General features: G+C 46.9%; 13 protein-coding genes across 13 annotated transcripts; 6 read left to right on the forward strand and 7 right to left on the reverse strand.

The window, feature by feature from the left end:
• Positions 1-43: 43 nt before the first annotated feature.
• On the reverse strand, positions 44-3,160 carry E1B28_007172 (uncharacterized protein; the record flags this gene model as incomplete). Its single annotated transcript, XM_043151886.1, has 5 exons — positions 1,920-3,160; positions 1,799-1,866; positions 1,248-1,743; positions 228-1,196; positions 44-176 (listed from the first exon to the last, which is right to left on the reverse strand). Exons 1-5 carry the CDS (start codon positions 3,140-3,142, stop codon positions 44-46), a joined length of 2,889 nt encoding a protein of 962 aa, XP_043009967.1. The 5' UTR covers positions 3,143-3,160.
• A 37-nt stretch (positions 3,161-3,197) lies between these two features.
• E1B28_007173 (uncharacterized protein) lies at positions 3,198-4,995 on the forward strand. The gene is made up of 6 exons (XM_043160751.1): positions 3,198-3,448; positions 3,501-3,572; positions 3,628-4,178; positions 4,238-4,666; positions 4,722-4,763; positions 4,816-4,995. The coding sequence occupies exons 1-6, from the start codon at positions 3,232-3,234 to the stop codon at positions 4,915-4,917; spliced, it is 1,413 nt and encodes a 470-aa protein (XP_043009968.1). The 5' UTR covers positions 3,198-3,231; the 3' UTR covers positions 4,918-4,995.
• A 104-nt stretch (positions 4,996-5,099) lies between these two features.
• E1B28_007174 (uncharacterized protein) lies at positions 5,100-7,289 on the forward strand. Its single transcript, XM_043151887.1, has 7 exons — positions 5,100-5,359; positions 5,414-5,561; positions 5,611-5,748; positions 5,808-6,120; positions 6,178-6,280; positions 6,335-6,649; positions 6,704-7,289. Exons 1-7 carry the CDS (start codon positions 5,215-5,217, stop codon positions 7,060-7,062), a joined length of 1,521 nt encoding a protein of 506 aa, XP_043009969.1. The 5' UTR covers positions 5,100-5,214; the 3' UTR covers positions 7,063-7,289.
• A 213-nt stretch (positions 7,290-7,502) lies between these two features.
• On the forward strand, positions 7,503-9,285 carry ARG1 (argininosuccinate synthetase; the record flags this gene model as incomplete). Its single annotated transcript, XM_043151888.1, has 9 exons — positions 7,503-7,621; positions 7,673-7,752; positions 7,801-7,860; positions 7,910-7,975; positions 8,025-8,107; positions 8,167-8,276; positions 8,338-8,993; positions 9,054-9,154; positions 9,213-9,285. Exons 1-9 carry the CDS (start codon positions 7,573-7,575, stop codon positions 9,283-9,285), a joined length of 1,278 nt encoding a protein of 425 aa, XP_043009970.1. The 5' UTR covers positions 7,503-7,572.
• A 234-nt stretch (positions 9,286-9,519) lies between these two features.
• E1B28_007176 (uncharacterized protein) lies at positions 9,520-10,274 on the reverse strand (the record flags this gene model as incomplete). Its single annotated transcript, XM_043151889.1, has 4 exons — positions 9,520-9,719; positions 9,787-9,867; positions 9,954-10,056; positions 10,137-10,274. The coding sequence occupies 4 exons, from the start codon at positions 10,272-10,274 to the stop codon at positions 9,520-9,522; spliced, it is 522 nt and encodes a 173-aa protein (XP_043009971.1).
• Positions 10,275-10,776: 502 nt separating this feature from the next.
• E1B28_007177 (uncharacterized protein) lies at positions 10,777-13,677 on the reverse strand. The gene is made up of 17 exons (XM_043151890.1): positions 13,262-13,677; positions 13,149-13,202; positions 13,002-13,084; positions 12,873-12,940; positions 12,706-12,809; positions 12,567-12,654; positions 12,477-12,511; positions 12,408-12,414; positions 12,339-12,350; positions 12,203-12,275; positions 12,135-12,143; positions 11,787-12,077; positions 11,586-11,718; positions 11,495-11,520; positions 11,399-11,440; positions 11,127-11,326; positions 10,777-11,063 (listed from the first exon to the last, which is right to left on the reverse strand). The coding sequence occupies exons 1-17, from the start codon at positions 13,662-13,664 to the stop codon at positions 10,865-10,867; spliced, it is 1,827 nt and encodes a 608-aa protein (XP_043009972.1). The 5' UTR covers positions 13,665-13,677; the 3' UTR covers positions 10,777-10,864.
• Positions 13,678-13,782: 105 nt separating this feature from the next.
• HHT2_2 (histone H3) lies at positions 13,783-14,537 on the reverse strand. Its single transcript, XM_043151891.1, has 4 exons — positions 14,443-14,537; positions 14,334-14,389; positions 14,131-14,280; positions 13,783-14,072 (listed from the first exon to the last, which is right to left on the reverse strand). Exons 1-4 carry the CDS (start codon positions 14,480-14,482, stop codon positions 13,902-13,904), a joined length of 417 nt encoding a protein of 138 aa, XP_043009973.1. The 5' UTR covers positions 14,483-14,537; the 3' UTR covers positions 13,783-13,901.
• A 180-nt stretch (positions 14,538-14,717) lies between these two features.
• On the forward strand, positions 14,718-15,362 carry E1B28_007179 (uncharacterized protein). The gene is made up of 4 exons (XM_043151892.1): positions 14,718-14,821; positions 14,873-14,930; positions 14,991-15,100; positions 15,161-15,362. Exons 1-4 carry the CDS (start codon positions 14,795-14,797, stop codon positions 15,275-15,277), a joined length of 312 nt encoding a protein of 103 aa, XP_043009974.1. The 5' UTR covers positions 14,718-14,794; the 3' UTR covers positions 15,278-15,362.
• A 316-nt stretch (positions 15,363-15,678) lies between these two features.
• E1B28_007180 (uncharacterized protein) lies at positions 15,679-17,562 on the reverse strand (the record flags this gene model as incomplete). The annotated part of the gene is made up of 3 exons (XM_043151893.1): positions 15,679-17,099; positions 17,155-17,417; positions 17,483-17,562. The coding sequence occupies 3 exons, from the start codon at positions 17,560-17,562 to the stop codon at positions 15,679-15,681; spliced, it is 1,764 nt and encodes a 587-aa protein (XP_043009975.1).
• A 275-nt stretch (positions 17,563-17,837) lies between these two features.
• On the reverse strand, positions 17,838-19,442 carry E1B28_007181 (uncharacterized protein; the record flags this gene model as incomplete). The annotated part of the gene is made up of 6 exons (XM_043151894.1): positions 17,838-18,361; positions 18,415-18,516; positions 18,569-18,621; positions 18,674-18,936; positions 18,992-19,156; positions 19,215-19,442. The coding sequence occupies 6 exons, from the start codon at positions 19,440-19,442 to the stop codon at positions 17,838-17,840; spliced, it is 1,335 nt and encodes a 444-aa protein (XP_043009976.1).
• Positions 19,443-19,542: 100 nt separating this feature from the next.
• On the forward strand, positions 19,543-20,689 carry E1B28_007182 (uncharacterized protein; the record flags this gene model as incomplete). Its single annotated transcript, XM_043151895.1, has 4 exons — positions 19,543-19,611; positions 19,675-19,988; positions 20,042-20,149; positions 20,209-20,689. 4 exons carry the CDS (start codon positions 19,543-19,545, stop codon positions 20,687-20,689), a joined length of 972 nt encoding a protein of 323 aa, XP_043009977.1.
• A 131-nt stretch (positions 20,690-20,820) lies between these two features.
• E1B28_007183 (uncharacterized protein) lies at positions 20,821-22,280 on the forward strand (the record flags this gene model as incomplete). The annotated part of the gene is made up of 5 exons (XM_043151896.1): positions 20,821-21,348; positions 21,402-21,531; positions 21,589-21,705; positions 21,758-21,911; positions 21,989-22,280. The coding sequence occupies 5 exons, from the start codon at positions 20,821-20,823 to the stop codon at positions 22,278-22,280; spliced, it is 1,221 nt and encodes a 406-aa protein (XP_043009978.1).
• Positions 22,224-24,010, reverse strand: E1B28_007184 (uncharacterized protein). Its single transcript, XM_043151897.1, has 4 exons — positions 23,630-24,010; positions 23,448-23,578; positions 22,456-23,394; positions 22,224-22,398 (listed from the first exon to the last, which is right to left on the reverse strand). The coding sequence occupies exons 1-4, from the start codon at positions 23,952-23,954 to the stop codon at positions 22,345-22,347; spliced, it is 1,449 nt and encodes a 482-aa protein (XP_043009979.1). The 5' UTR covers positions 23,955-24,010; the 3' UTR covers positions 22,224-22,344.
• Positions 24,011-24,066: the final 56 nt, after the last annotated feature.

Raw genomic sequence — 24,066 nt, forward strand, 5'->3', positions numbered from 1 at the left:
TACAGTATTGTACATATACTAGTCAAAGGATTATTAAATGAGTTTACGGTGAGGCTTGGGAAGATTGCTTTGAATCGTCACTCAGCAGCCAATGAGCAGGTGAAACGGGTGAGGAAGGAGGGTCTGAGCGCATCGATCGAGACCATAATTCACTTCCGCCATCGCCTTTATGTTTCCTGGAAGCCGAGGGGAAATCAGTGGGTAGTAATGGTAAAAAGGAAGCTCACCGTTCTCGTGCCATCTGCAATACACTTTTCTTCGGCGGCTTAGGTGTGTTATCGTTATCGTCTGTAAACAGTTTCGGCGTTCTCGAAGCTGCCTTTCGTTTCCTCTTGGGTTGATTGTCCTCTGATCGCGAATCGGCCTCATCTGAGCTACCTTCAGAAGAGATACTGATGATCCTGGAATTCGCTCTTTCGGCAGCCTTTCGCTTTGATTTGTGGCCCGAGCGACTGGTCTGGCTTCCACTAGGGGAAGAAGGGATGGGAATCTCCATAGGAGTTCCTTCAAGAGAAGAAGGAGGAAGCGTATTGAAGTCGATATCCATTTGCTTCCACTCCGCTTCAAGCTTCATTAGCTCGTCCCAACCGAGGCGGTCTTTCTCGGACAGTACATTGGCTAGACCTCCGTCGATATCGTCGTATTCCAGCTCGGAGGGAGCACTCTCAGTCTCTGGGCCCTCAGTTTGGAATGATTGCTTGCCTGCTCTCTTTGGTTTAGGTCTTGGACGTGTTGCAGCAGGTTGTGCAATGGTAGCAACAGGCGCCTCGTGAGGCTTCTTCTTCTTCTGTCTCCAGATTTCATTCTCTTCCCGTTCCGCCTCCTCCTCTTCCGCTAGCTCTATGCGTCTTCTGCGGGCTTTCGCTTGGAGCATGGCATCAACTGTAGCGGTCTCTGACTTGGTCCCCTCCCGTTTATGGCTCTTACGCGAGTCACCACTACCACCATCATCCTCTGGAAACATTGCGACTCCATATGCTGAGCTTTCCCTGAGAATTTCCACCGCCTCGTTGAAACCAGAAGCTCCCCGCAACTTCCTGTCTTCCATAATCAGTCGAACCCCGACTTCAGGGACAAGAACTCGTTGAATGAATTCTTTAGGATCTAAAGGTTCAACAAGTTTGGGCTCGATGGAAGCAGGCGGGAACAGGTCATAAAGAGCATGATGAATGATAATAGAGCCAAGCTCGCCGTAGCTTTTGAACGTCAAAAAAGCGCGCAGATAAAACAGAGAATGTGGCGCTTACTATCCAGGCTGAGTTCTGTCGAAACTCGAAAATTGATTCTTGACGTTCGCAGCCACCTTTGAGCCTTTCTCTTTGACATCTTTAAGCGCTTCCTGCCAGAATATGCAGAGTGCACGGGGACTGTGCGCTACAAGCTCCCAAAGGTCAGAATCTCCGCTCATTTGGTCTTGCCATTTATCGTCCTCCACAATGCCTTGCAAATAGGATCTCAACTTCGCTACCCTTGCCTCCAATTTGTTGAACTCAATAGTCTTAGGCCATCCTTTTGCTTCAGCTTGGGGAAGGAGTTCAGCTTCGAAATGGTGCCGCTGACAAATGTGGATGTAGATGTTCATCGCTGCCTTTCTTCCTAATCGATTGGTGGGTCGCGGTTGTGGTATCGACTTCTCGACTGCGTCTTTTATCATTGATTGTAGAAGGGGAGAAGGAGCCTCCGGAAGGCGGCTATCGCAAAAGGGGCAGAGCATTTTTGGGTCGATATTACTATTGAAGAACGCTGGAACAATCGGTTAATTTCATATCCCTGTGGAATGCAGGTAGCGCCTCCTTACAATCATAATCTTCCTCCTCTTCATGGTCATAAGTGTCCTGCAGAACTATATCTTGGGAGAGTGAAAATCTAGCGTGTATCTGAGTTAAGAAATTTTATCGAGATGGTATGGAAATGCCTACGCATTTTCTCGACGTTTTCGCTTCCTACTGGTTAGATCGTTTGCCTCAACATCGTCGGAAAGTCTCTTTCGAGCTCTACCGCCCATAGAAGTATCGGACGGTGAACTGCTTCCAGTGGAGTCGCCCCCAATGGCCAGAGGAAAAGGCCGTGTTTTAGACAAGCCTCGAGATTCTTCGTGACGCGATTTCTCCTTTCCTTTCGCATTCGTGTAGTCCGAGGCAGGTTGTGAGGAGAGGGGAGATGGTAAAGGAAGCTGACGAGGTTTCGATTTGTTGGGAGCAGGTGTACGATCAGGGTCTTCGTTGCAAGGAAACCGGGAAGGGGCTGAAAATTCACCGGAACCCGTTTTTAGGGGAGAAAGTTCAGGGAATCCGCGAGGCTTCCGGTTCACTGTGCGCTCTGGCGATGCAGAAGGAGAAGAATGGGAAACACGATTCGGCTTCCGACCTCTCCTAATCTTCTCTCTCTTGCTGTTGACTTTTTCTTCTTCGTCTGGGGATAGTGAAACTGCATGTTGAGAGGTTTTCGACCGTGTTGTGGGCTTTCGATGAAGAGTGTTCTTTTCGGAAGATTGTGAAGAAGTGGCTTGTGGTTTTGAACGAGAGGAGTTCGTAGATATGGGTTGTTCCTCATTGCGATCCATATGACAAGCCGGTTTTAGAACAGAGGAAGATTGATCGGGAAAGGACGGTTTGCGACCAGGTAACTGTTTCTGAGCTCGACTATCAGAATCTTCTGAGTGGGGGCCAGAGTTCATGGACCTTTGATTCTCCTTCGAGGTTGATTTATCGCCTGTTGACTGATTAGTTTTGTGCTTGTTGAATTTGAGACCCTGCAAAGATTTGGTCCTCAGAACAGCCTTCTGGTGAATGTCTTCTGGTTCCAACTTCTTCTCCTGGTCCACAGTTTTTGAGCGACCAACCACGCAATCCATCGATGATTCTTTATCCTCCGATAAAAGGAGCTCGTCTTCAGAGCCTGAATCATCCACATCCAATTTGATCGGGTCACCACGTCGACCTTTGAAAGGTCCGCTCCCAATTCCTTTAGAATCCTTCCTATTCAGCGCATGACGCGGCGGTCGAGACGCGTTGAAACCGCTTTCTCCCAAATCTTCATACAATGCCTCTGAACGTGCTAGAGGGCGTCTATCGAGGCATGTCTTGGTATCGTTCCCCACAGAAGAGCCTTGAAGAGATAATCCATCTTGATACCTCTCCATGGTCGAGGCGAAACTGAGCGACAATTACGCGAAACACCAGCGCGACACACACGTGATCGCCAACCCCTCGTTGTCCTCCGTCGAAGTCTATGGCTCCGAGTCGATCCCGAAGGCGTAAATCATCACAGTCACAACCTACACTTCAAACTGAAGATGGAGAGAGCGAAATCGACGATGAGACCGTGGAGGAAAATATAGGGTATCATGCAGAGCACAGTATTGAAGGAAGTGATGATGAAGAACACGTCGTAGACCCAGAAAAAGAACGGGAAATATGGGAGGCTATTAGGGAAGATCACTTTGAGGGTATGTTTCCTTACTTTCTCCCAACAGCGATAGCGCTGACTTTGACGCTCAGTATTTGACCAATTGCCACTGACGTTACATCGACAATACACACTATTGAAAGAACTCGAGCAGCAGAGCAATGGTGATTCTCTTCAGAGTTTTGATTTCCCATTTACAACTGATATTTTTCTATAAAGGTTTCATGAACGACCTCCTACCAACCGTGAAGAGGTACATCGCACTGCGTAAATCTCTCGATACACAAATCAAGGCTGAACAAGTAGCACGAACACAACAACAATCAACACAAACAGGCCAGGAAGTCGTTACTCAAAAGGACGGGGAAGACGTTCCGATGGAGGTTGACGCAGGTGCCCCATCATCGACCTCAGCAGTCGATAACCTAGACCCTCCATCCAATTATCCACCTATAGTTTACCCAAAGCAGACCACCCCACCACCAACTACAGTTATCTCTAACGTCTCACTTGGCACTCCACCTAGAGGAACAACGACGAGTACTGCTTCAGCATTACCAAGGACTCCCATTCGTGCAATCCCACCGCATATGAATAACTTTGAGTTACGGACACCTATTCGTACGCCAACCCCCACGAGCATACCGCAGGAACGGGTTAAAGTTCCAGAAACGAGTCGGGAAATGCTGTCACATATAGCTTGGCTTACAGAAGAGATGGTGCGAACAGCCAATGAAAAGGTTCATCTTGCACAAGCAGCTCATGATACGGTGCATACAATTTTAATCCTCCCAGTCAATCTTTTTCACTCAACTACCTCCATCTTCAGCTGGAACGACAGATTCGAGTTCTTGGCCAATCCATCAAAGAACAAGAAATGGCACTTTCCCTAGGAGCGCGGCCTGGAACACAACTCGCTCCAATCCTTCTTCCGGAGGTGATCGCTCCTCTTCCTCGCTGGACGAAACCCGTTACCAATACTGAGGATATGGACTCTGATGATGATGAGATTGCCAACGGGAGCCTTTATGACGCTAATCCCGCAACAGGCGATGGAACAACTACACTGGGCATTGTCGACGATAATATGTCCAGTTTAACTCAGTCCACCTTTTCTCGGAAAAAGAATCGGAAGAAGAAATTTGGAAACAAGAAAAGTCAGGAACATCCTGACGTTAAACGACCTTTGACGATCACCTTGCCGCCGGCGGATTCAGAGAAAAAGTACTGTCACTGTAATCGAGTCTCCTTCGGAGAGGTTTGCCATAGTTCACTCATCGACGTGGATTGACCTTGACTTCTTCTCTCCTTAGATGGTCGGTTGTGATAATGGGGAAAATTGCGACATCGAATGGGTGAGTGGATCTTCTAATCTTGGCCACTTTGTGTGTTGTTGAAGTCCCCCAGTTTCATCTTAATTGCGTAGGGCTCACTCACCTGCCATCCGAGGACCAACCGTGGTACTGTCGCGACTGCAAGCCGAAAATTCAGAGGAAGCGCCGAAGATGATGTCCAAGGGTCCTGTATCTGTGTATTCAGTAGTGTATCATCATACTATAAATCCTCATCTATATCTATCTATCAGGCTTGAGGTGCATTAGAATTCTATCTGTATCTTGATTTTCCTGCTGCGCGTGGCTACTACGGAGTGATTGCGGGTTTCAATCCCCGGACAGTGGCACCTGCTACTGCTGCGAAATGCGGTGCGGTGAATAAAAGTGAATACCCGTCAGTCCTGAGGCTCTGCGCTAGCTTGGCCTCGGATACATAAAGCGCGGCAAGAAATTTCTTACTGTAATCTTCCCAATGAGTCTTGATCAAAATCTCTTCACTCTCGTCATCTCCCCCAACAAGGAGGATCCAAATGTCGTCGATCTTGTGGACCCTTCGGGCACTATACACTATCGGAAACAGAGGGTAGCTGGGCCAGTATACACTATTGAAGTATACGGTGCGTTCTGCACCCGTTGAACTTTTTCAATCTAAACTCAACCAGAACGATCAGATTTCGTGTCAGAATCTCTGTTGATCACCGCGACGGCGCCGGCCGCAACAAGCAAAACTAAGACTCTGGTTCTATGTAACCCAACGACAGCGGTAGAGCTAAAGTTTACCGGAACGCTCACGTTTCGGTGGTCTTTCAAGTGGGAAGAGTGAGTTCAGTCTTCCTAAAACAATCCTTATTGGTGCACATCTTTCCAGACATGAGCTCGAATGGAAACGAGAAGAATGCTTCCTCATACGCAAACCAGATCCTCCGGTCCTTGTAGCAATCACCAAAGAGCCTTCAGGTCGACTTAAAACCTCGTCAATACAGATATTGGATTACAATCTGAACCGGTACATGTGTCTGCCTGTCGGCCCAAGTCCTGTAATCAACACTAATTAAACAATTGCAGGTTCGAAATCAACGACAGGAAGGGATTAGAAATCGTGATTTTGACTGCACTCCTCACATTTCAAGACTCAAATGAGGCTCACCATAGTAAAGAAGCGTCACCGAAGGGTACTCCTACCACCTCCGTCGCCCCGATAGTTATGAGTCCTCCTGTTGCCCTATCACCCCCTCCTCTTCCTGCGAAGCCAGAACCTCCGAGTGGAGTTGACCGTATTGCTGAGATACAAGCCGTAAGGCATGAACTGAACGAGGTGGTCGTCGAAGATGAAGGTGAAATCGATGACTACGCCAAGTATTCCTGGAATCTCCTTCAGGTCTGTTTGTATCACCGTCTTAGGATATCGATGATTTTACCTATTTTTCATCTTCAGGACGATGCGATGTTATTCGTGATTATCCAATCTCAAAGTAAAGAACAAGTTCAAAAGGTCGTACAAGTTGTCGAGGAAGTCAAACGGCTGCACCATAAGGCGGGTGAGTATGACTTTATATGTTTCACCCCTCACCATTTCAAACCGAATCCATTAGGGCTGGAGGATGAACTCCATCAATATGTATCTATGGATTCCATTCGTTCCGCCAAAGGCCCAAAGCGAATTAACCTCGACGACAAGAAGGAGAGGAGTACTTATCAACCACCAGAAAGCATCCGTATCCATCTCAGTAAGATCCCCTTGCCCGAACTTCAACCAAAACCATCATCTACTCGTGAACATATGGAGGATCCCTCAGGAAAATCGAAAGAGAAAGTTAAAGAGAAGGAAAGGAGTGAAAAGAAGGATAAGGAGAGAGAGAAAAGGAAGGAGAAGAAGGAGAAAGAGAAAGAACAGAAAAAGGGAAAAGGTCCTAGTTGAGTTACTATAAGGCGTTGACACATTCTTACCTGCTTTCCACCAGTCACTTCCACAGTGGGGTCACCGACTGCTTCACCCCCAAAATTGGCCAAACAAGGCCACTCTCGCAAACCATCCTCTCCCCCTCGTTCACCAAACGTCCACTCGCATCAAGTCCATCCTCATCAACCTACTCCTTCGCCCTCTCAACTCCACAATCCCGGTATTTATGTGGCTCCTCCTCCCCCTCCTGTTCAATCTCGCCCGAGAGTCACACCCCCGCCCGGTGCTCTGCAAGCCCAGTCTCGTCTTCCTCCCGGACCTATCTCAACTTACTCTCCGTACCCGCAACCTCAACCTCCAACTCCTCTCACACCTGCTAACGCTGTTTCTGGATTTCTCAACATGCTTCAACGTCATTAGACCGATGAGGGTATCATATATACTACTGTCTTTATTAGATCTGCACATTTCATTATTCGTGGATTATTTAGACCCCAAGTCATACCCTCGTAGTTTGTATATCCCTGGATTGTATTGACCTCGCGACATTTTACACTTTAATTTATGACGGAAGATTAATTTTAATACTGGCTAGACCGGTAATAGACTATGTATACAAGATGGAGTTACAAAATTGAAAATAAAACACTTCCAAGGATCCGTCAACCTCAAAGGGGTTCTAACAACACGACTGGGGGACTGACTCAGTGTCGTCGATCTTCGTACTAAGTCGAGATTCAAGTCGTGCGATGAGGCCGCTGGGATCTCTGCCCGTGCTCCCGTTTCAACCGAGATAAGATAACGTCGCGCTGATAGCAGAACGTGAGCCGCCGAGATCTTTTCTCGATAATATTAAGTAACGGCAAGCTGCCATTCTGACTCGTTTCCTACTTCCTTTCCCCAAACTGTTTCCCCCCCCCATTTGAAAACATGTCTGCAAAGCCTGGACGCGTGCTGCTTGCCTACTCTGGTGGATTGGGTCAGTATCTGATTCTTTTTCATGGGTATTCCGTGTTGACAGAGTGTATAGACACCTCCTGCATCCTTGCCTGGCTGATCGAGCAGGGATACGAAGTGTATGCATTTATGGCAGATGTTGGCCAGGAAGAGGTTTGTGTTGATACTCTATACAAGACGATCTTCTCTGATCTATACTAGGATTTTGTTGCGGCAGAGAAAAAAGCTCTCAAAGTTGGAGCGAAGAAATTTTTCTTGGAGGTCTGCTTTATGTCGCTTGAACTCTTCCCGAGAGCTTAAATGGGTATAGGACATGAAACGGGAGTTTGTCACAGAGTTGATTTATCCAGCTGTTCAAGCGAACTGTATCTATGAGGTCGAACTACAAATCTCTGGATTTTCTGTGAAACTGACGACAAATTTAGAATGTATATCTACTTGGAACATCTCTTGCTCGACCCGTTATTGCTCGCGGAATGATTTCTGTTGCTGAGAGGGAAGGATGCGAGTGAGTTTCAATCCCTTTCGAATCCTCAAACGGCACCACACCTCTCATATCGCTTCTAGCTTCGTCTCTCATGGCTGCACCGGAAAAGGAAATGATCAAGTCCGATTCGAGCTCGCCTTTTACGGGCTCAAACCTGATATTAAGGTCGTCGCTCCCTGGCGGATTCCAGGTGACTAATATCTATCTGTAGCTTCTTTTCATTATCTGACATCAGTGACTTGCTCTGATAGCGTTCTACAATCGATTTGCCGGTCGATCAGCACTTCTTGCATACGCCGCCGAAAAAAACATCCCTGTCGCACAGACAGCCGCTCAACCCTGGTCGACAGACGAAAACCTTTTCCACATATCTTATGAAGCCGGCATCCTCGAAGATCCGAACACAACCCCTCCTGCCGATATGTGGAAGCTGACCGCTTCCCCCGAAGAAGCTCCTCAAACTCCCGAACGCCTCACTATCGAATTCAAAGCCGGCCTTCCGATTAAGGTTGTGGTCGACAGCGGCAAGACCTACACGGATGGTGTTGAGATTTTCCTCGCTCTCAATGACCTGGCAAGGAAGCACGGTATCGGCCGTATCGATATCGTCGAGAACCGATTCATCGGCGTCAAGTCACGAGGGTGCTACGAATCTCCTGGTGCTACAATTCTTCGTGCTGCTCACGTCGACCTTGAGGGTCTTACTCTCGATAGGAATGTACGAGCTTTGCGAGACCAATTTGTTACGGTCGAACTTAGCAACATCTTGTACAACGGTCACTTCTTCACACCCGAACGCGAGTTCATCACATCTGCCATCCCTGCCAGTCAGAGGACTGTCAACGGTGTGGTTAAAGTCAAGCTTTACAAAGGGAATGTCATTATTGAAGGTCGTGTAAGTGACGAGGTATGTTCTTCCTTCTTAACTGAACGGACTTGAGGTTGGAACTTCCTCCTTTCTTCACAGGGACTTTATGACCCACGGCAATCCTCCATGGATGAACTAGGAGGCTTTGAGCCCACTGATACCACCGGTTTTATTCAAATCGAATCCATCAGGATCAAAAAGTACGGCGTAAAATTTTTCGTTTCCGTAGAGTTTTTTTTTACTCAAATCTATCTCTAGATGGGCTCAATCCAATATCAAAAAAGGCCAGGCCGGCGTCGAACCAAAAGATGTATATTACACTCGCATCTAAAAACAACTTTGTGCTGTGTAGATCAGCCTATCTGTATTGAGGAATGTAATTTGTTGTTGATCGGTCGACGGAGTGCTCCTGGATACCCTGAATCGGTGCTTGCTTTTCGTTTCCCAGCATCCCCCCTCGATCGGCACATTCCATCAGAGACTGGCCTTCAAACGCTGTGTTCCATAACTGCTTCAGTTGGGAGCTGGCTGAGATTTAGCAACCGCAAACGTTACGGTTCTGGTCTTAAAGCACAGTAGCCTGATCCAACAGAACTTCTCTCTCCCAGTTGACCGTAATGACCTCTTGGAAATACTCTGGGCTTAAACATCCTCGATCGTCACCTTCTGTTACCAGCGATCCGTCGGGACATTTGAAAAACATGATGTTGTTGTAAAGTGCTTTCTTGACGTCGACGGAAATTAAGACAGGCTGAGAGTCGAGCACTGTTTGAGCGAGGGGAAAAAATAGTACGAGTTTGTTCTTTCCCGAGATGAGATGATTGAAACGTACTGTCTACACCGTAAACCTCTGGAACCCTCCGAACCAACCGTATGAGTTCGCTGTCCTCTTCCGACCAAATACCATACTCGCCTGTGGGATGGGGAGGGGGGGAGGGGAAAATACGCATCGTCAATGTCCGCAATGAGGAATGAAAACAAGATAAAAAATGAACTGACGGAAAGACCGCCAACCCTGCATATTCGTGCAGAAGATTGCTGTAGAAATACCCATTTGATGCGCCATTCCCAAAGTAATTCGTTTATTAGCGGCGTTCACAGACTACGGAAAAAAACAAAACAGAAAAAAGACATTCCGATCAGTATGAAAATGACACCCTCGTAACACAGGATTTGACGCACCTTGATAGAATGCCTCCCATGATGTCTAACCAGCAATTCTTTAACATGGGACTCCGGCCATCCTCTGGTTTCCTCTTTAAACTGAAACCTCTGCCTAGGATCTTCTTGAAGGAGATTAACGAACGTGCTGATTTTCATACGTTGATATTCCGGTCGATCTAGCTATGAGAAATGTTCGATAAAAACAATCAGCCCGAGGTCACAAGTGAACTAAAAAGCAAGTAAGTAGCCACTACTCACCAATTCTTTCACTCGGACATATCCATCTGGGCGAATTCTTATCCCGCTCCTCTGTGCTGAATGACGGAGAAGGTTGTTTAGCGAGAAAACTAATTTTCTAACTTGAGGATGTTGAGGTTGAGGTTTGTTTAGATTCGGCGGAGCTTTTTTCAATTCGACCAAGATGTCAGTTGCGCGAACAACAGGGATAAGATGTTGAATCGTAACTTACGCCGTGGTTTAAGGATGTAAGAGCTACCAGATTCCGGAATTACGCGTGCTGAGATACAACGTCGAGTGGTTCGGAAGGGAAGTAGTCTATCCAGGGAATACAGACTGAGAGTGCGATTCATACAACGCAGCCTGACCACGCGACACCGCCACTTCGGGTCGGGTCGGCGGAGTCGAAGTTCACAATCTCTCTAGTAATAGATCATATACACCCCAAAAAAACAAAAACAGAACACTATAAATCAGAACCAAGGACCAACGCTGAGCCTATCGACACCTCAAATAATTCTAGCTTTCTTCACCTCCCGGGTCAAACTAGCAGATCTAGATGTTGGCGACGAACCTCTCGTCGGAGGGATTGACATTGCACCGTTGGCTGAGGTAGCTCCCTCGGTCTCACGAGCACGACGTTCGACCTCTTTCTCCAAATCCGAAAGCCACTTCCCTCCCTCGGCACCAGGGAATAACCATACATGACTAGCAATAAACGAGACTGAGTTCTTTGATTTAAAAAGAGCGAAAGGGACAAGATGACCATACCTGTCGCCAACTTGACGAGGTGGATCACTTTCTATAATCTCTTCTGAGACCCTCTTCTTCGTGTTCGGGTTCCCTCTCGGAGGTTGCAATCGACCGGTTAAATTTATGGTTGGTGGCGCAGGATCTGGTGGTGGGAGTTCCCAGCCGAGTTGTTCGCAAAGGTTTATGACAATGTCGTCTGCATTTCCAAGAAGAACAATCTGTGAAAGAGTAAGGTAAGATGAATAATCTCGCGATAGAGGGTGGGGAATACGTCAGAAAGGGTAACTCACATCTGGATTAATATGGCGTATCGGTGTCTTGTTGATCAAGATCTGGAAAGAAGAGAATGACTTCAGCTACCTCTCGTTATGGATGAATTGACGAACCTGTGGAACGGAATGGGGTAAGTGCGCTAGATGCAGAACAGTGTTAACTTTATTCGATGCAGATTCAAAGGCATACAACGAGTAAACGCACAGAGAATATCAGCAACCGGTGCAACCTTCAAAGACGTCCCGATAACAATAAGTAAGTCTACAATGTTTCTATCCTGTTCGAGCGAATTATCGAACTCGTCCGACAATTTCTCTCCGAAAAAAATGATGTCTGGCTTTGTCGTGAATGGTGTCCCCTTCAGCATATCGGCACAGTGGATGATGGATGATAGTTATAACATACCTTCATTATGCCCGGCGGATAAGTAGGCCCATCACTCTCATCCTCCTCATCACTGTCCCACTCTCCCTTCGCCTTCTTCTTACTCTTTTTGGTCTTCTTCGGCGGGGTCCCAGGCGCATTACAAACTTTACACAAAGGCACTCTTCTCCCCAAGATCTCCACTTCAATCTCCTTCCCCGGAACGCGTCGACGACAGAGCAAACAGCTAGCAGTGGCAAACGATCCATGACATTGAATTACCCGCTGAACGCCCACAGAGACTTCTAGGGTATCGATATTTTGGGTATAATTCTGAACGAATAAATATGATCACTGGTGTAGAGAGCAGGATATTTCGATGGGCCTTACACGCAAGAGCTAAATTGTAACAAGGTTAGATGAGAAGTGTTGAACAGACCCAAGAATCCAATGCTCACCTTATCGTGAGATTCAACGAGTTTGATAAACTGATGGCAAGGTGATGGTACAAAATTCGAGGGATATATCTGGCTTTTGGGAAGTCAGTCCACGACTTTTCCACGAAGGATTTAATATCGACATGAGCGTACATACCTGGCAAACGAACTACGTTTGTGCATACTTTTTGAGTTACTGTATGTGACTCTGGGGCGTTCAACTCACTAAAATACTATGTGTGCATAAAATCGACGATTAGCAAGGGCAGAGGCTGAAAAAGAAGAATGTGCATACCAGATGGATTTTCACGGAAATAATTTATATCGAACCTATAGAAACAATTGATGAGCCATCAAACTGAGCATTCGGATCAGAGTTTCGTACATTTGCTGAGGATCGTCAAGATCGTACTCCCCCAACGACGCGTACAAGCCGTTACGCGATCGAAAGTCGGGAATTCCACAGGAAACGCCTAAGTAAAACGGTTGACGCTAATGAAAAAGCGAAGAGAAATAACATTTACTTATACCAGCCCCAGTGAGGATGAGGATACGTTTACTTTTGCGAATGAGATTGACAGCATCGGTGATTGTGCTATATTGTGTCAGTCGCTCACGAATTCGAAGCCTGTACAAAGGAAATTTCTGTCAACGAAGAGGTTTATACTAGAATGCGCGTCGAAATGCCTACTCTCGAAACATAGCGACGCGAAGAAAGTATCTCATTGTAGGTCCGCTAAGATGTCTTAATTCTGAACACTGTGGAACGTGGAGCAGTTCATCAAGTTGTTTCGAGAGATTCGGTAGCCAGATATCGCACCAGGTTGATTCCAAATGCGAGCAGTAATTTAGGGATTGGAACTCCGAGAAGGACAACGTAGTGTCTTACAAAATACTCAGACCCTAGCAGCAAGTAGAATCAGAAATAAAAAAAGAACGACACGGTTTTTCTAGAGGAGCATTTCACCTTTCTCTTTCAGGTCATGCATCATAGATTTTATTTCTGCCTTGCTCCAGGTATCTGAACATTGAGTGTGAAAAGAATTAAAATTAGGGATTCAAGAGACCCGATTTACTTACCATCGTGCTTTCGAGTAAAAAGAGCAGAAATGTCGAGCTCCTGTGGATCTGAGTCCTTTTCCGGGTCGTAATCCTCGTTACCATCGTCGTGCTCATCATCGGACAACACTTCTATAGCTTCAGAAGTCTGATCTTCGATATTAGATTCCTTCCCAGTCAGGAGTTGAATAAGTTCCTGGACAGTTTCTGGTTCTACGTCAACGTCCTCTATGGCTTCGAGGAACGCGCGTATCTGGAGGAAAAGAAGATCAACCGAGGACGCGTCGGTGAGAGGTTTGTAGGCATTTCTGGTGTTTGCGGTCACTGTATTGTTTGAGTCCTGAGAGTGAACTACATCCGGGGACAACTTTCCACTCAAGTGACCATGCTCTTGAGGGTGAGAAGGATCCAAAGGTCCTGACATGATGGTGGCAAACTATAAGAGTTTAGCGCTGATCTGAGCCGTTATTTGTATCGCACGCGTGCGACCCAATTTGGGATATGGCCGAGGCCGCTAACCCATTTCAGTAGGAGTCAAATGAGCCTGGTTGAACTCGCACAATGTAAGATGTGGAATGGAGTAGGTCGTGTTATGAAAGATACAAATGCAAGTACAATAGAGAATGCGAGAATAATGATAAGAAACGACTAAAAAACAGCTCTATGTTCTTTCCCCACGGAGACGACGGGCAAGGGCAAGATCCTTGGGTTGAATAGTAACACGCTTCGCATGAATAGCTGCCAAATTCGTATCTTCAAACAGCGAGACAAGATATGCCTCAGCAGCTTCTTGAAGAGCCATAACAGCAGACGATTGGAATCGCAAATCAGTCTACAAATCACATCCGTAAGCACCAACCAAAGACATAGGGGCTTTGAAACAAACAGACCTTGAAGTCTTGGGCAATTTCACGAACAAGTCGTTGGAAAGGAAGCTTTCTAATCAACAACTCCGTCGACTTTTGATATCTTCGGATTTCACGAAGAGCAACTGTTCCAGGCCTGAATCGATGAGGCTTCTTCACTCCTCCAGCAGCTGCCTAATCAAATCTCAGAAAACATGAATCACGGAAGGCGAGTCATCGAAACTCACTGCAGTAGACTTGCGAGCAGAAGACTTGGCTGCCAATTGTTTACGAGGTGCCTTTCCTATCCACCGTTTTAATATACACACACCCTTGAGAGTATTCAAGTAAGCTCACCTCCAGTAGATTTACGAGCTGTTTGTTTCGTTCGGGCCATTGTGAATGTAGAGACTTTTGTGTGATGAAAAAGTAGTGGTGGTGGTGGTTTGGGAAGAAGCGACTGAAGCAGCAAAGTCTGAATCACCTCGCCTATATATACTTCCGCGACGCGTCTCATCACCTGATTGCAGACTTGTTGATCACAATCAACAAACGGGGAACGTTGGCACTGCCACCAGCCTCGTGACTGTGGCTTGGGTATATAAGGTGGCGTATGTATCGGTACCGCCTTAGTTACTCCCTTCATCTTCAAGCCACAACAACAACGCCTTTTTATTTCAACTTTTACCATCCTCAAATAACCTAAATAATGTCTGGTCGTGGAAAAGGTGGCAAAGTGAGTTAAAATTTGCTCTTGACAGCTTGAAGATGTTAATCTATGTTTTAGGGACTCGGAAAGGGTGGTGCGAAGCGTCATCGTAAGATTCTTCGTGACAACATCCAAGGTGTGTTTGAGTTGGGCGATTTGAGGGATTCATTAGGTGACTGATGGATGTTGTTGATAGGCATCACGAAACCTGCTATTCGTCGTCTCGCCCGTCGTGGAGGTGTGAAGCGTATTTCTGGTTTGATATACGAAGAGACTCGTGGTGTCTTGAAGATTTTCCTCGAAAATGTACGTCCTGGATCTATCTACTTGTCTTTGGTTTGAAGCTGATTAATTCTCATTGGTTAGGTTATTCGAGACTCTGTGACATACACTGAACATGCTAAGCGGAAAACGGTGACTGCACTCGATGTCGTCTACGCTCTTAAGCGATCGGGTAGAACCCTGTACGGTTTCGGTGCATAGACATTCAATTTACTTCTATACCTCGTTTTGTATTACCCGATGTGCCATTACTGTACTATCATAATGTTATTGTTTCCTGTTCGAGTACCATCGAGTCGCTTTCATTTAAGAATCAGATGCACGTCGTGGGGCGCCTTTTGTACTTATGGTAGGTTCTGTCTACGTTGACTCTATCTTCTTGGTTCATCTTTTATGAACAGGATTGGGTACATATACATATTGTCATACTACCGTTGTCTACCTTCCTAAGCATGGGGAAGACATGCGAGTCGCTTCTTCCGTGAATTTCAAACGTGGAACTGATTTGAGAACTAAAAGTTTGAAACGCTTATACTTGCAATGCCCGCTGGCCAATTGATTTTCTATTTATGTACTGGCGGCGTGCCTTTTGGGGTTTACAATTATCGAAACAGCTGTAAACTACTTTTACATCGGCCAATGCATTCTTTGATTGTTTCTTCCGTGAATAACGTGAGTGTTTCCTTTACTCCGGTCAGTCGCGCATCATCCAACTTCAACTCTAGAATCGTCTCCTTCAATCGAATCAAAAGCACCCTCATTTCATCGACCACGCTTGCAAGTGCCTCCGGATACCCTTCCGCCTTCAGTTCAGTCAAGAAAGAATCCAATTCGTGTATTTCATATTCGGGTAGAACGTCTTGAGCTTGATCGTAAACCTTGGACTTGGGACGAATAAATCCATATTTCAAAATCCCTTCAAATCCGAAAAGTTTGGACGAATCCAACACGAACATCCACCCTTCGAAAAACATCCTGGGGGAGGGAAAGGGGCATTGTATAATAGCACGCTCGCCCCAACGCTGGTCCTTTCCACGAAGCCCACCACTGAAAGCAGACCAACATGTCGTCTGGGACTCACTCAGCGTCCATCCGTCTCCAAATTCGTTCTCCCGTATGACATGGATCCAAGCTTTTAACAGAATAGAGATAGACTGAAGGATCAAGGTGGGATTGAGGAGAGGTAAAGATGCTGTGACACTAGTTCTAGATAGTCCGGGAGCAGACCAAAACGAGAAGGCAGGGCGGCGAGATTTTCGACGCGAGGACCCGAACGAAAACAACGCTGGATGGATCACCTCCTCTACCCCATAGAATAAGCAACGTTCCGAGTATAGTAGGGAGTCGAGATCTTCGTCTGAGATGGACGTTCCGTAAAGGACGATCCGACGGATGTTGGGATGGGCTTTGAGAACAACATGGAGAGTGTTGGTGGAGACATGTTCGTTGTGGGAGAGGTTGAGACAATGTATGGTTTGTGATCTCTCCAAACAGGATAAAACTTGAACAATATCATCTGAGGAAAGCGACAGATATGACAGATCGATGTCCGAGGGATTGGCTTGGACGACCTTGGATATGAATGCCATTGTGGCAGGTCCCAACGAGGCATAGCATCGGGTGCGCAGGATCTTCATAATCAATGACGCCTTTTCCGGAAGCCAGATGAAGCGTTCAAGTGGATCTGGATCATCGCATACAACAGCTTGGTCTATGGCGGGCTCAAGCGCAAGGTCAGTAAGGGAGGGTACGATGGTGCGTGCCAGTGTGTGCTCCGAACCCTCTAGTGCAGGCTGGTCGCAACCCGACTCGAAACCCCAAACTTCTTCAAGAACATACGGTTCAATCATCTTTACTTGTCTGAAAAACGCAACCGTTTCCTCGTCAAGACGTTCATTGTGGCGATTCTGCAGCGTATAGTCTTCTGCGCTGAGAGGAGCAGTACACATATCTTCCGAGCTAAGACAATATGCTGGATTTTGAGGATCTGTAACGTCGAACACAGCGAAACCCTCGTCGTTATCTGCCAAAAATTGTCAGCCTGCGAGCTGTCGAAGTCGCCTCCCGATCATGCTTACCCTCACTCCATGGATCAGACGACGCTGGAATTAATGCGTTTTGGAACATGGCACCGGACATTGATGAAAAGATCTCGCCTTCGAGATTAGTATTGATTGCGACCGCTAGTAGAAAGTTAATGAATGGGCAAGGATGATCGTCCGAGTCCGTTTTGTCAAGGGAAAAGGCCTTGAGTTCTTCGCGAATAATGTCAGCGTTACTTTTTACTTTGACCAGATCGATAAAACGACGAGCAGCTTGGGCGGGAAGAGCACCCCAACACCTAATGAAACCCGAGTACATAAATTACTTGAACCGCGCAGGATGTGAGACAACTATAGGGCTTGCCATTGATTATGCCATCCTGCGATACAACGATAGGTAGAATTGATACGAGCAATAACGTATGCTTGGAAGCGTTGTCCCATGGAATTTGGAGGTAAGGAGATTGAATTTGTGTGAGAAGTGGGAAGGCGCAAAGTGCTAGTGCTAGTGCGGAAAAAGAAGTTACAAAGAAGCCCAACTCATAAAAAACCGCGAGTTGCCGTATCTGGGGCCAATTTTCAAGCTTCAAGCTTCAACTCACACCTCGAGTATCAAGAGATCGAAGGCTAAGTCTCGAGAGTGGGATGGATTTATTACAACGAAGGATCGCCCGTACTTGCGTATGAGTAGATTGATCTATATAGTACTCGTCAAATCCTTACCGCGGTTGGGTCTCATTCCTCAAGTGAGCCCATAATTTCGGACCATAGGCGTAATACGCAGCCCCAAACGCAGCTCCACCGAGATGCGCCCAATGGTCAATCATCTTCCAGCCCCTCATTATCCCAATCATGTCGAGGGCGACCAAGCCCACGACTGCTGTCTGGATATCCAGAGGATACGACGGCGGGAATATCAACGAAACTTGTGCTTGTGGGAAGGCTAGCGCAGTCATCGTCACACAGGCGTAAACGGCCCCCGAGGCACCTAGAGACGGGGGTATCAGAGTTGGTTTGGGAGCTGCTGCTGCTGCCACAGTGGATGAAGAAGTAGAAGATTTGGTGAGAGAGGAGAAAAGGGAACGGGATGAGTTGGCGGTTGACGATGAAGCCGCGACGGCGGCAGCCCATGTATCGGCGGTTTTGGGGACATTGGAAACGGGAGAGGAGAGCTGCGCGATGAGCCGAGGATATTTGAATGTCACGGAGGCAATGTGCGAAACTAATGAGGAGAACATTCCAGCTGCATTTGGTTAAGAGGCATATCCTAACAAATGAGAGAGACGTAGAGCCTACCCGACACATAGAATGCGAGCCAATGATAGACAGATGTCGATTCTAATTTTTCGGGTGCCTCCTGTGAAACGGAGTTGTTGAGGTAAACATAAGCAGCCGAGCCTGTTGCGAACCATTAGATATCGACATTATTGGCTTGGTTTGTGCTCCTTACCGAAACTCTCGAGCGCTAAACAGTTCAAAGCCAGATGTAGGAAGCCTTGATGGCTGTTGTATCTGTTCAGCTGGACTTCACGATGTAATGAACAACTCAACACACCTGAACATGCTGGTCAGGAGGGTGAAACTTGCGCCAGATAATGGATTGTGGGCAAAACTACGCAACATCATAGGTTGTCGTATTTTCCACATAAACCACACGCCCAAGTTCAATAAACAGATCTTCCAACATAATCGTCTACCCTGCGACGCGTCTGCGTAGGGCTGGAAGATTGCAAGGTAAAGCATGGATAGTCGTTGCCGTATGAATGGAGGAAGATCGACAATCATTGCATTCCATTCCGCAAATCTGAGCCTGAGTTTCTTTCCGAGTGATTAGACGAGGAGATACGCGAGGATAGTGTAAGGGTTGACACACCTTGACCAACTCCATATTCTGAACGCGAGTAAGATCTCGGTTGGTAATGCTCATGAAGGTAAAGCCCGTAGATTGCTCCTTGACTTTTTTGAGAAGCAGATTGGTCTCCAGGTCGGTGGTGAGCGAAGCATATGTGTAAGCAGCACCAGAACCAAGGAGAACGAACTGGAGTTTCGTTGTCTGTTAGCTTCAACTGTAAAATGTCTGAGACAAAGATCCTCACAATTATTTGGTTCCTTATTGATGGTCTCCCTACCTTCGCAGCGAAGGAAACATTCCCAGCATCGATGACGGTTGAAGAACTTGAGCCTGACCGAGCGCCGTTAACACTGTTATTTAGCCGGGGGAATTTTGCGTTGTAACTGAAGGAGAAAGGCCGTCTCGATGAATAGGGTCGTGTATTGAATTTCTGAAATAGACTGCGAGCGTAAAGACCGGTTGACCGAAGCATGAACGGAGGGGGGGACGGGAGCTCGCAGGAACGAGAGCTTAGTCAGACTTTCGGCAGGAGATGTCGCAGGATGTCGAGTCCTATCTAGCCTGCCGCCACCATGTCGCCTCGTTTCGGTCCCTTCAATCTTCCTCCAGAATCAGAGCAAGTCGTCGATGCTGACGAAGAGGTGAACTCAAAGCTCTAAGGGCTTGGTTTGGACTTTCCCTTACCCGCGGGTACTCAACACTAGATCTTCCTTCTTTACACGGACCTCCAATCCTTCAGTCAATCAGTTGAATCTGGCAGTACGACACCCTTTCGCGGACTAGGCCATATTGACTCGTTCAAAGACTTTCTTACGGTTTTCTTTGAGTTGCACAAGCAACCCCTTCCATCTCAAACGCCGTATAACTCTAAATCTAGGAAAGAATCTCGGAAAACCCGCAAGGCGGAGAAGGGAACTCGTAACCCGAAACCACTTGAACTTGAGGTCATGATATATCAGGACAAGACTGCGCTGCGAAGTCGAAAGGGGGACACTGGGAGTGTGTTGTGGCATGCGAGGTTCGTTTTGTCTTGAATATAGAATTCCTGCTCTCAATTTCACTGGATCACAGCGTAGACTTTGCAAAATTGGTTCTACAACAGGTTCACTTCTCGGACCACACGATGACACCTTTTGTCGACGGGGAGGAGCTGAAAACCTGCCACATCTTGGAACTCGGGTGAGTAGTAAAATTTCTTCCTCCAATATCATCTGGTTGTTCATCGTCTTCACCGAAAGGGCTGGAACCGGACTACTCGGAGTCGTACTTTCACCTTTGGCTAGAAAATATACCGTAACGGACATCGACGATTTGGTCCCCCTTATCCAGAAAAATATTCAGCTCAACATCCCTCGATGGCCTCATGATACCAATATCACCATTTCCCCGTTAGACTGGCTTGTTCTGCAACAAGCTTCCTCGACCAAACGGCGGGAGCTATATGCATTTGATCCAATAGATGTACTATTGATTGTTGATTGCATATACCATCCGTCTCTGTTACCCTCCCTGCTCGAGACCATAAATTTCCTGATCGTTCCAGGAAGGACTACGATCCTTGTGGTAGTGGAATTACGTGCTCCGGATGTTGTGAGGGAATTTCTACAATTGTGGATAGCTATGTCGGACTGGGAAGTCTGGCGAGTTGCAGATAATGGAAAACTTTTGGGCAGGCCGTACGCTATGTGGGCAGGTATGAAGCGGTCAACCTCGTTATGAGATCCTTGTCCCTGTATCGTTCTGTTGTACTATCATCAATACCACATTTGAGGACTCGTTGGAGGAAGCTACTGGTATACGTATGCCACTTCGCGCGTGAACTCAAACCAGCACGCGTTTTTCTTCCTGTCATGTTCTATTACATTTCTTTCCTACGCCCACCTCCCTGTCAAGCTCTACCGACTTCGCCAATAAGAATCACGCCTCAGATCGCAAACGATCTTCGGACAGAACTATTCGATGGATCCCAAGATATTTACTTTTCTTGGTCTCTTGCAAACGATAATTCTCCCACATCACAAACCACGAAACCGACAAAGTTGACTACATGGCGTCAAGAAAATGCCTACAAAGAAATGACTGTCCCACTCCCTCCGAAGACTCGCGAAGGGCAAACATGGCGATTAATCCTCAGTCCAACTTCCGACATGCGAATCTACGGGATCGACTTGGAAGGCAAGGTTGAAAATCTGGGAAAACAACCCTTCTCAGTGATCTCAAAACCAATTCTGTTCACCAAGTTCGCAGGGAAAAGTCTCGGAAAACAGGAGCAGATTGAACGCCTGTATCGATTTTCTATGGAAACTCCTAGTCAGGGTGTACCAGGGGGAGAAGTTACTTTACGAATAACGGAACAGACTTCATTCGATTTGGACAAAGTGAAGTCGTTATGTTCTCATCCTCCGACTCCCATTTGCCTGATGCTGTTTAGAAAGTTTGGGATAGTGGTATTGGTCTTAGCTTCTGGTTAATTAATCTCGCCGCGAAACAAGTTGGCGCCGAAGAATCAGGAAATGTACACGACCTCTTTTCACCCTCTCCCTTGAGGATTCTAGAACTTGGTGCGTTTTGGCCGCGGTTCTTTGGCCGTATGTCCGTTGTAACGGTCCTTTCCCCAGGTGCTGGGACAGGAATCGTTTCTCTAGTTCTCTCAGCTCTCAGGTCGGGTGTCCTTACTTCTCCTTCGGAACCGGAACATGAGGAAAATTGTAATTGTATAATAACGACGGACCTCCGTATGTGGTGTTTTTTTTTAGAAGTGAACTATCTAAATCGACATTTTTTTAGCGTCGGCAATGCCTCTTCTCGAACACAATATATCAAGTAATTCCCACCTCTTCCTCAATCCTACCTATTCAGCACCCACTCCCAAAGTCTTGGACTGGGATGAAGATCTTCCAGAGTTCACACAGAAAATTCCTGGAAACCTTGACTTTATCCTGTAGGTCCCCCGTCTATTCCTTTGGGGCAGCCGTCCCTCGTTAGTGGTATACTTATTCTACTATTCTAAACAACCAGAATGGCAGACGTCACGTATAACACCTCCTCCTTTCCCGCATTGATACGCACCTTATCAAGTTTAATATCTTTGAACCGTACCGAAGACCCTCCCGTCATTATAATGGGGTACAAGGAACGGGATCCAGCTGAACGGTCATTGTGGAATATGGTGCAGGAGATCGGGATCAGGTTTAACAAAGTGGCTGAAGTGCCTGGAGCGGGTGGCACACCCATTGAAATATGGATTGGAAAGGTGATTACAAAAATAAAGCATGATAGGAATGAAACAGAAAAGAAGCATTACTATTAGCATTCTACGTATGATCTCTGCAGAATTGACGGGGAGCCAGACGCCCTTTCTTCCCACCCACATACTATTCGTCTGAATCGTCTGAATCATTTAAAGGAATGAAACGTCTTCCTTCTCTCTGAAAAAATATTCGTGTCATCAGCGTCTGGCCTAATACAACCATGTCATAACTTACAAAAGGTGAACGTCGTTGTCTGAGCGGTACGGCAGTGGTAAGACGATGAGCCGTCATTGGTACCCTTAACGTAGTGCGGGCAAGAGTATGGGGCTGCGATCCGGGGGTAGTCGGTAGATGTAGTGGATCATGACGAAGATCACTATTACTAGGCGTTTGGTGGAAGTGACGGGGAGAAGGAAGGACTGGAGGCCGCGAAGGAGTCGCGCCGTCAATCATGGGTGTTGTTCGCTTTGTTACCGGGGTGGCGAGGCGGCTGGTAGGAGCAATAGCAACTGCCCGGACAGACTTCGGCTCTGTTTGTGCTGAAGACGGCGACCTCACGGCGCCTTTGAAGAGAGGTTGAGGAGTAGTAGCAGGGATAGCGGGTATGCGGAAAAGCGAGTCAGATGGCTCTGAATTTGAGATGGCAGGAGGACTGGTTCTGATAGTCGCCTTGATCAGGGCCGGAGTGTTCGAGATAGTAGATGGAGTCTGAGGTTTAGGTGATTGCACAATAGTAGCAAGCGACTGTCGAGATGTAATAGTTTCGCGGCGACTTATAGAAGCACCACGAACCGAAGTTGAGAATACAGCAGCCTTGGTAACGGTGGGAGTCTTGCCTGACGGTAAAAGTTCGTGAATATTTTCATCCATGCGACGGCGTTTTCTGCCGGACGACCCCTGTTCGGATGTTACTAGTGTCGCCCGTTTGTGTATGGGAGTCATTGGTATACTTCTTGAACCGGGGTTGCCGGAGTTAACATAGGTTCTTGTGGAATCCAGAGCCTTGCTCGTCAGTTCATTCACCGCATTGCGGATAGATTCAATTTGAAGTGGAAGAGCTTGAAGAAGTGGTAGGAGAGGCGAAACGGAAGCTATTATCACGGTTTGCTGGTCCTTCAGTGACAGGAGGAGTTGATCTTGGGTCTGAAGGGTCTGAGAGTGGGTTGCCTGTAGCTGCAACGACTTGTTATGCGGTGAATACAGCTTGAAAAGTAGCATATACGAACCATTTGCAGTATGTCCAATCGTTTATCCAAATTATCTAGACGTAATTCGAGAATCCTCTGGAATTCTTCGAGTTTGTCGGCTTGCGCAGGATGACCGAGAGGTTTCTTGATTTCAGTTTGGCAACGATTCACTATAGTTCATTAAGACTCATTTTCAGACTATGCACAGACCAAAGACGCACCGAGATTAACCATCTCTCCCACAAGTGTTTCATGTTCTTCCTTGAATAAAGTCCTGACCGAGTATATTTCTTGCTTGGTCGCGTTGAGGCCATGGGTCATTTTGTCGACGCTTTCGGCAAACTGTTGGAGATTCGCCTGTGTATCATGCAGAAGTATCCGGGTAGATGTTGCAGTCTTATCCATTGGACCTAGTGGAGGTAGAGGAACTGTAGAGGCGGGAGTCGGTGAGAAGTTCTCTTTGCGTAACAGATGTGCCCATAGAACGGAAGAATGTGTAGATCTCTCGGTGTACGGTGAGGCGTCGAGTGACGAGTTCGTTGGCATGTTAGGACGGATTACTAGCGAACAAAAGTCTAGGAAGGTTCTCAGTGATCAGTCAGTATGGCGACTCGCATCCTTGCATGTGACAGTAACGACTCATTCCGTTCTTGTTTAC

Source organism: Marasmius oreades, chromosome 4 (assembly GCF_018924745.1).
Source record: "Marasmius oreades isolate 03SP1 chromosome 4, whole genome shotgun sequence".
Taxonomy (NCBI): Eukaryota; Fungi; Basidiomycota; class Agaricomycetes; order Agaricales; family Marasmiaceae; genus Marasmius; species Marasmius oreades.

Excerpts from the sequence above, each read along its gene's own strand:
- HHT2_2 (XM_043151891.1), bottom strand. The coding sequence starts at position 14,482 with ATGGCCCGAACGAAACAAACAGCTCGTAAATCTACTGGAG. Across the intron at positions 14,390-14,442 it reads AGCTCGTAAATCTACTGGAG|GAAAGGCACCTCGTAAACAA; the intron begins GTGAGCTTACTT and ends AACGGTGGATAG. Across the intron at positions 14,281-14,333 it reads CTGCTCGCAAGTCTACTGCA|GCAGCTGCTGGAGGAGTGAA; the intron begins GTGAGTTTCGAT and ends AGATTTGATTAG.
- E1B28_007184 (XM_043151897.1), bottom strand. The coding sequence starts at position 23,954 with ATGCCAACGAACTCGTCACTCGACGCCTCACCGTACACCGAGAGATCT. Across the intron at positions 23,395-23,447 it reads GATTGGACATACTGCAAATG|CTACAGGCAACCCACTCTCA; the intron begins GTTCGTATATGC and ends AAGTCGTTGCAG. Across the intron at positions 22,399-22,455 it reads GACAACGACGTTCACCTTTT|AGAGAAGGAAGACGTTTCAT; the intron begins GTAAGTTATGAC and ends ATATTTTTTCAG.
- E1B28_007173 (XM_043160751.1), top strand. The coding sequence starts at position 3,232 with ATGGCTCCGAGTCGATCCCGAAGGCGTAAATCATCACAGTCACAACCT. Across the intron at positions 4,179-4,237 it reads CACAAGCAGCTCATGATACG|CTGGAACGACAGATTCGAGT; the intron begins GTGCATACAATT and ends CTCCATCTTCAG. Across the intron at positions 4,667-4,721 it reads ATCGAGTCTCCTTCGGAGAG|ATGGTCGGTTGTGATAATGG; the intron begins GTTTGCCATAGT and ends TTCTCTCCTTAG.
- E1B28_007177 (XM_043151890.1), bottom strand. The coding sequence starts at position 13,664 with ATGTCAGGACCTTTGGATCCTTCTCACCCTCAAGAGCATGGTCACTTG. Across the intron at positions 13,085-13,148 it reads GCATGACCTGAAAGAGAAAG|GGTCTGAGTATTTTGTAAGA; the intron begins GTGAAATGCTCC and ends ACTTGCTGCTAG. Across the intron at positions 12,655-12,705 it reads CCTCACTGGGGCTGGTATAA|GCGTTTCCTGTGGAATTCCC; the intron begins GTAAATGTTATT and ends CGTTTTACTTAG.
- E1B28_007174 (XM_043151887.1), top strand. The coding sequence starts at position 5,215 with ATGAGTCTTGATCAAAATCTCTTCACTCTCGTCATCTCCCCCAACAAG. Across the intron at positions 5,360-5,413 it reads ATACACTATTGAAGTATACG|ATTTCGTGTCAGAATCTCTG; the intron begins GTGCGTTCTGCA and ends CAGAACGATCAG. Across the intron at positions 6,281-6,334 it reads ACGGCTGCACCATAAGGCGG|GGCTGGAGGATGAACTCCAT; the intron begins GTGAGTATGACT and ends CGAATCCATTAG.
- E1B28_007179 (XM_043151892.1), top strand. The coding sequence starts at position 14,795 with ATGTCTGGTCGTGGAAAAGGTGGCAAA. Across the intron at positions 14,822-14,872 it reads GTCGTGGAAAAGGTGGCAAA|GGACTCGGAAAGGGTGGTGC; the intron begins GTGAGTTAAAAT and ends TCTATGTTTTAG. Across the intron at positions 15,101-15,160 it reads TGAAGATTTTCCTCGAAAAT|GTTATTCGAGACTCTGTGAC; the intron begins GTACGTCCTGGA and ends CTCATTGGTTAG.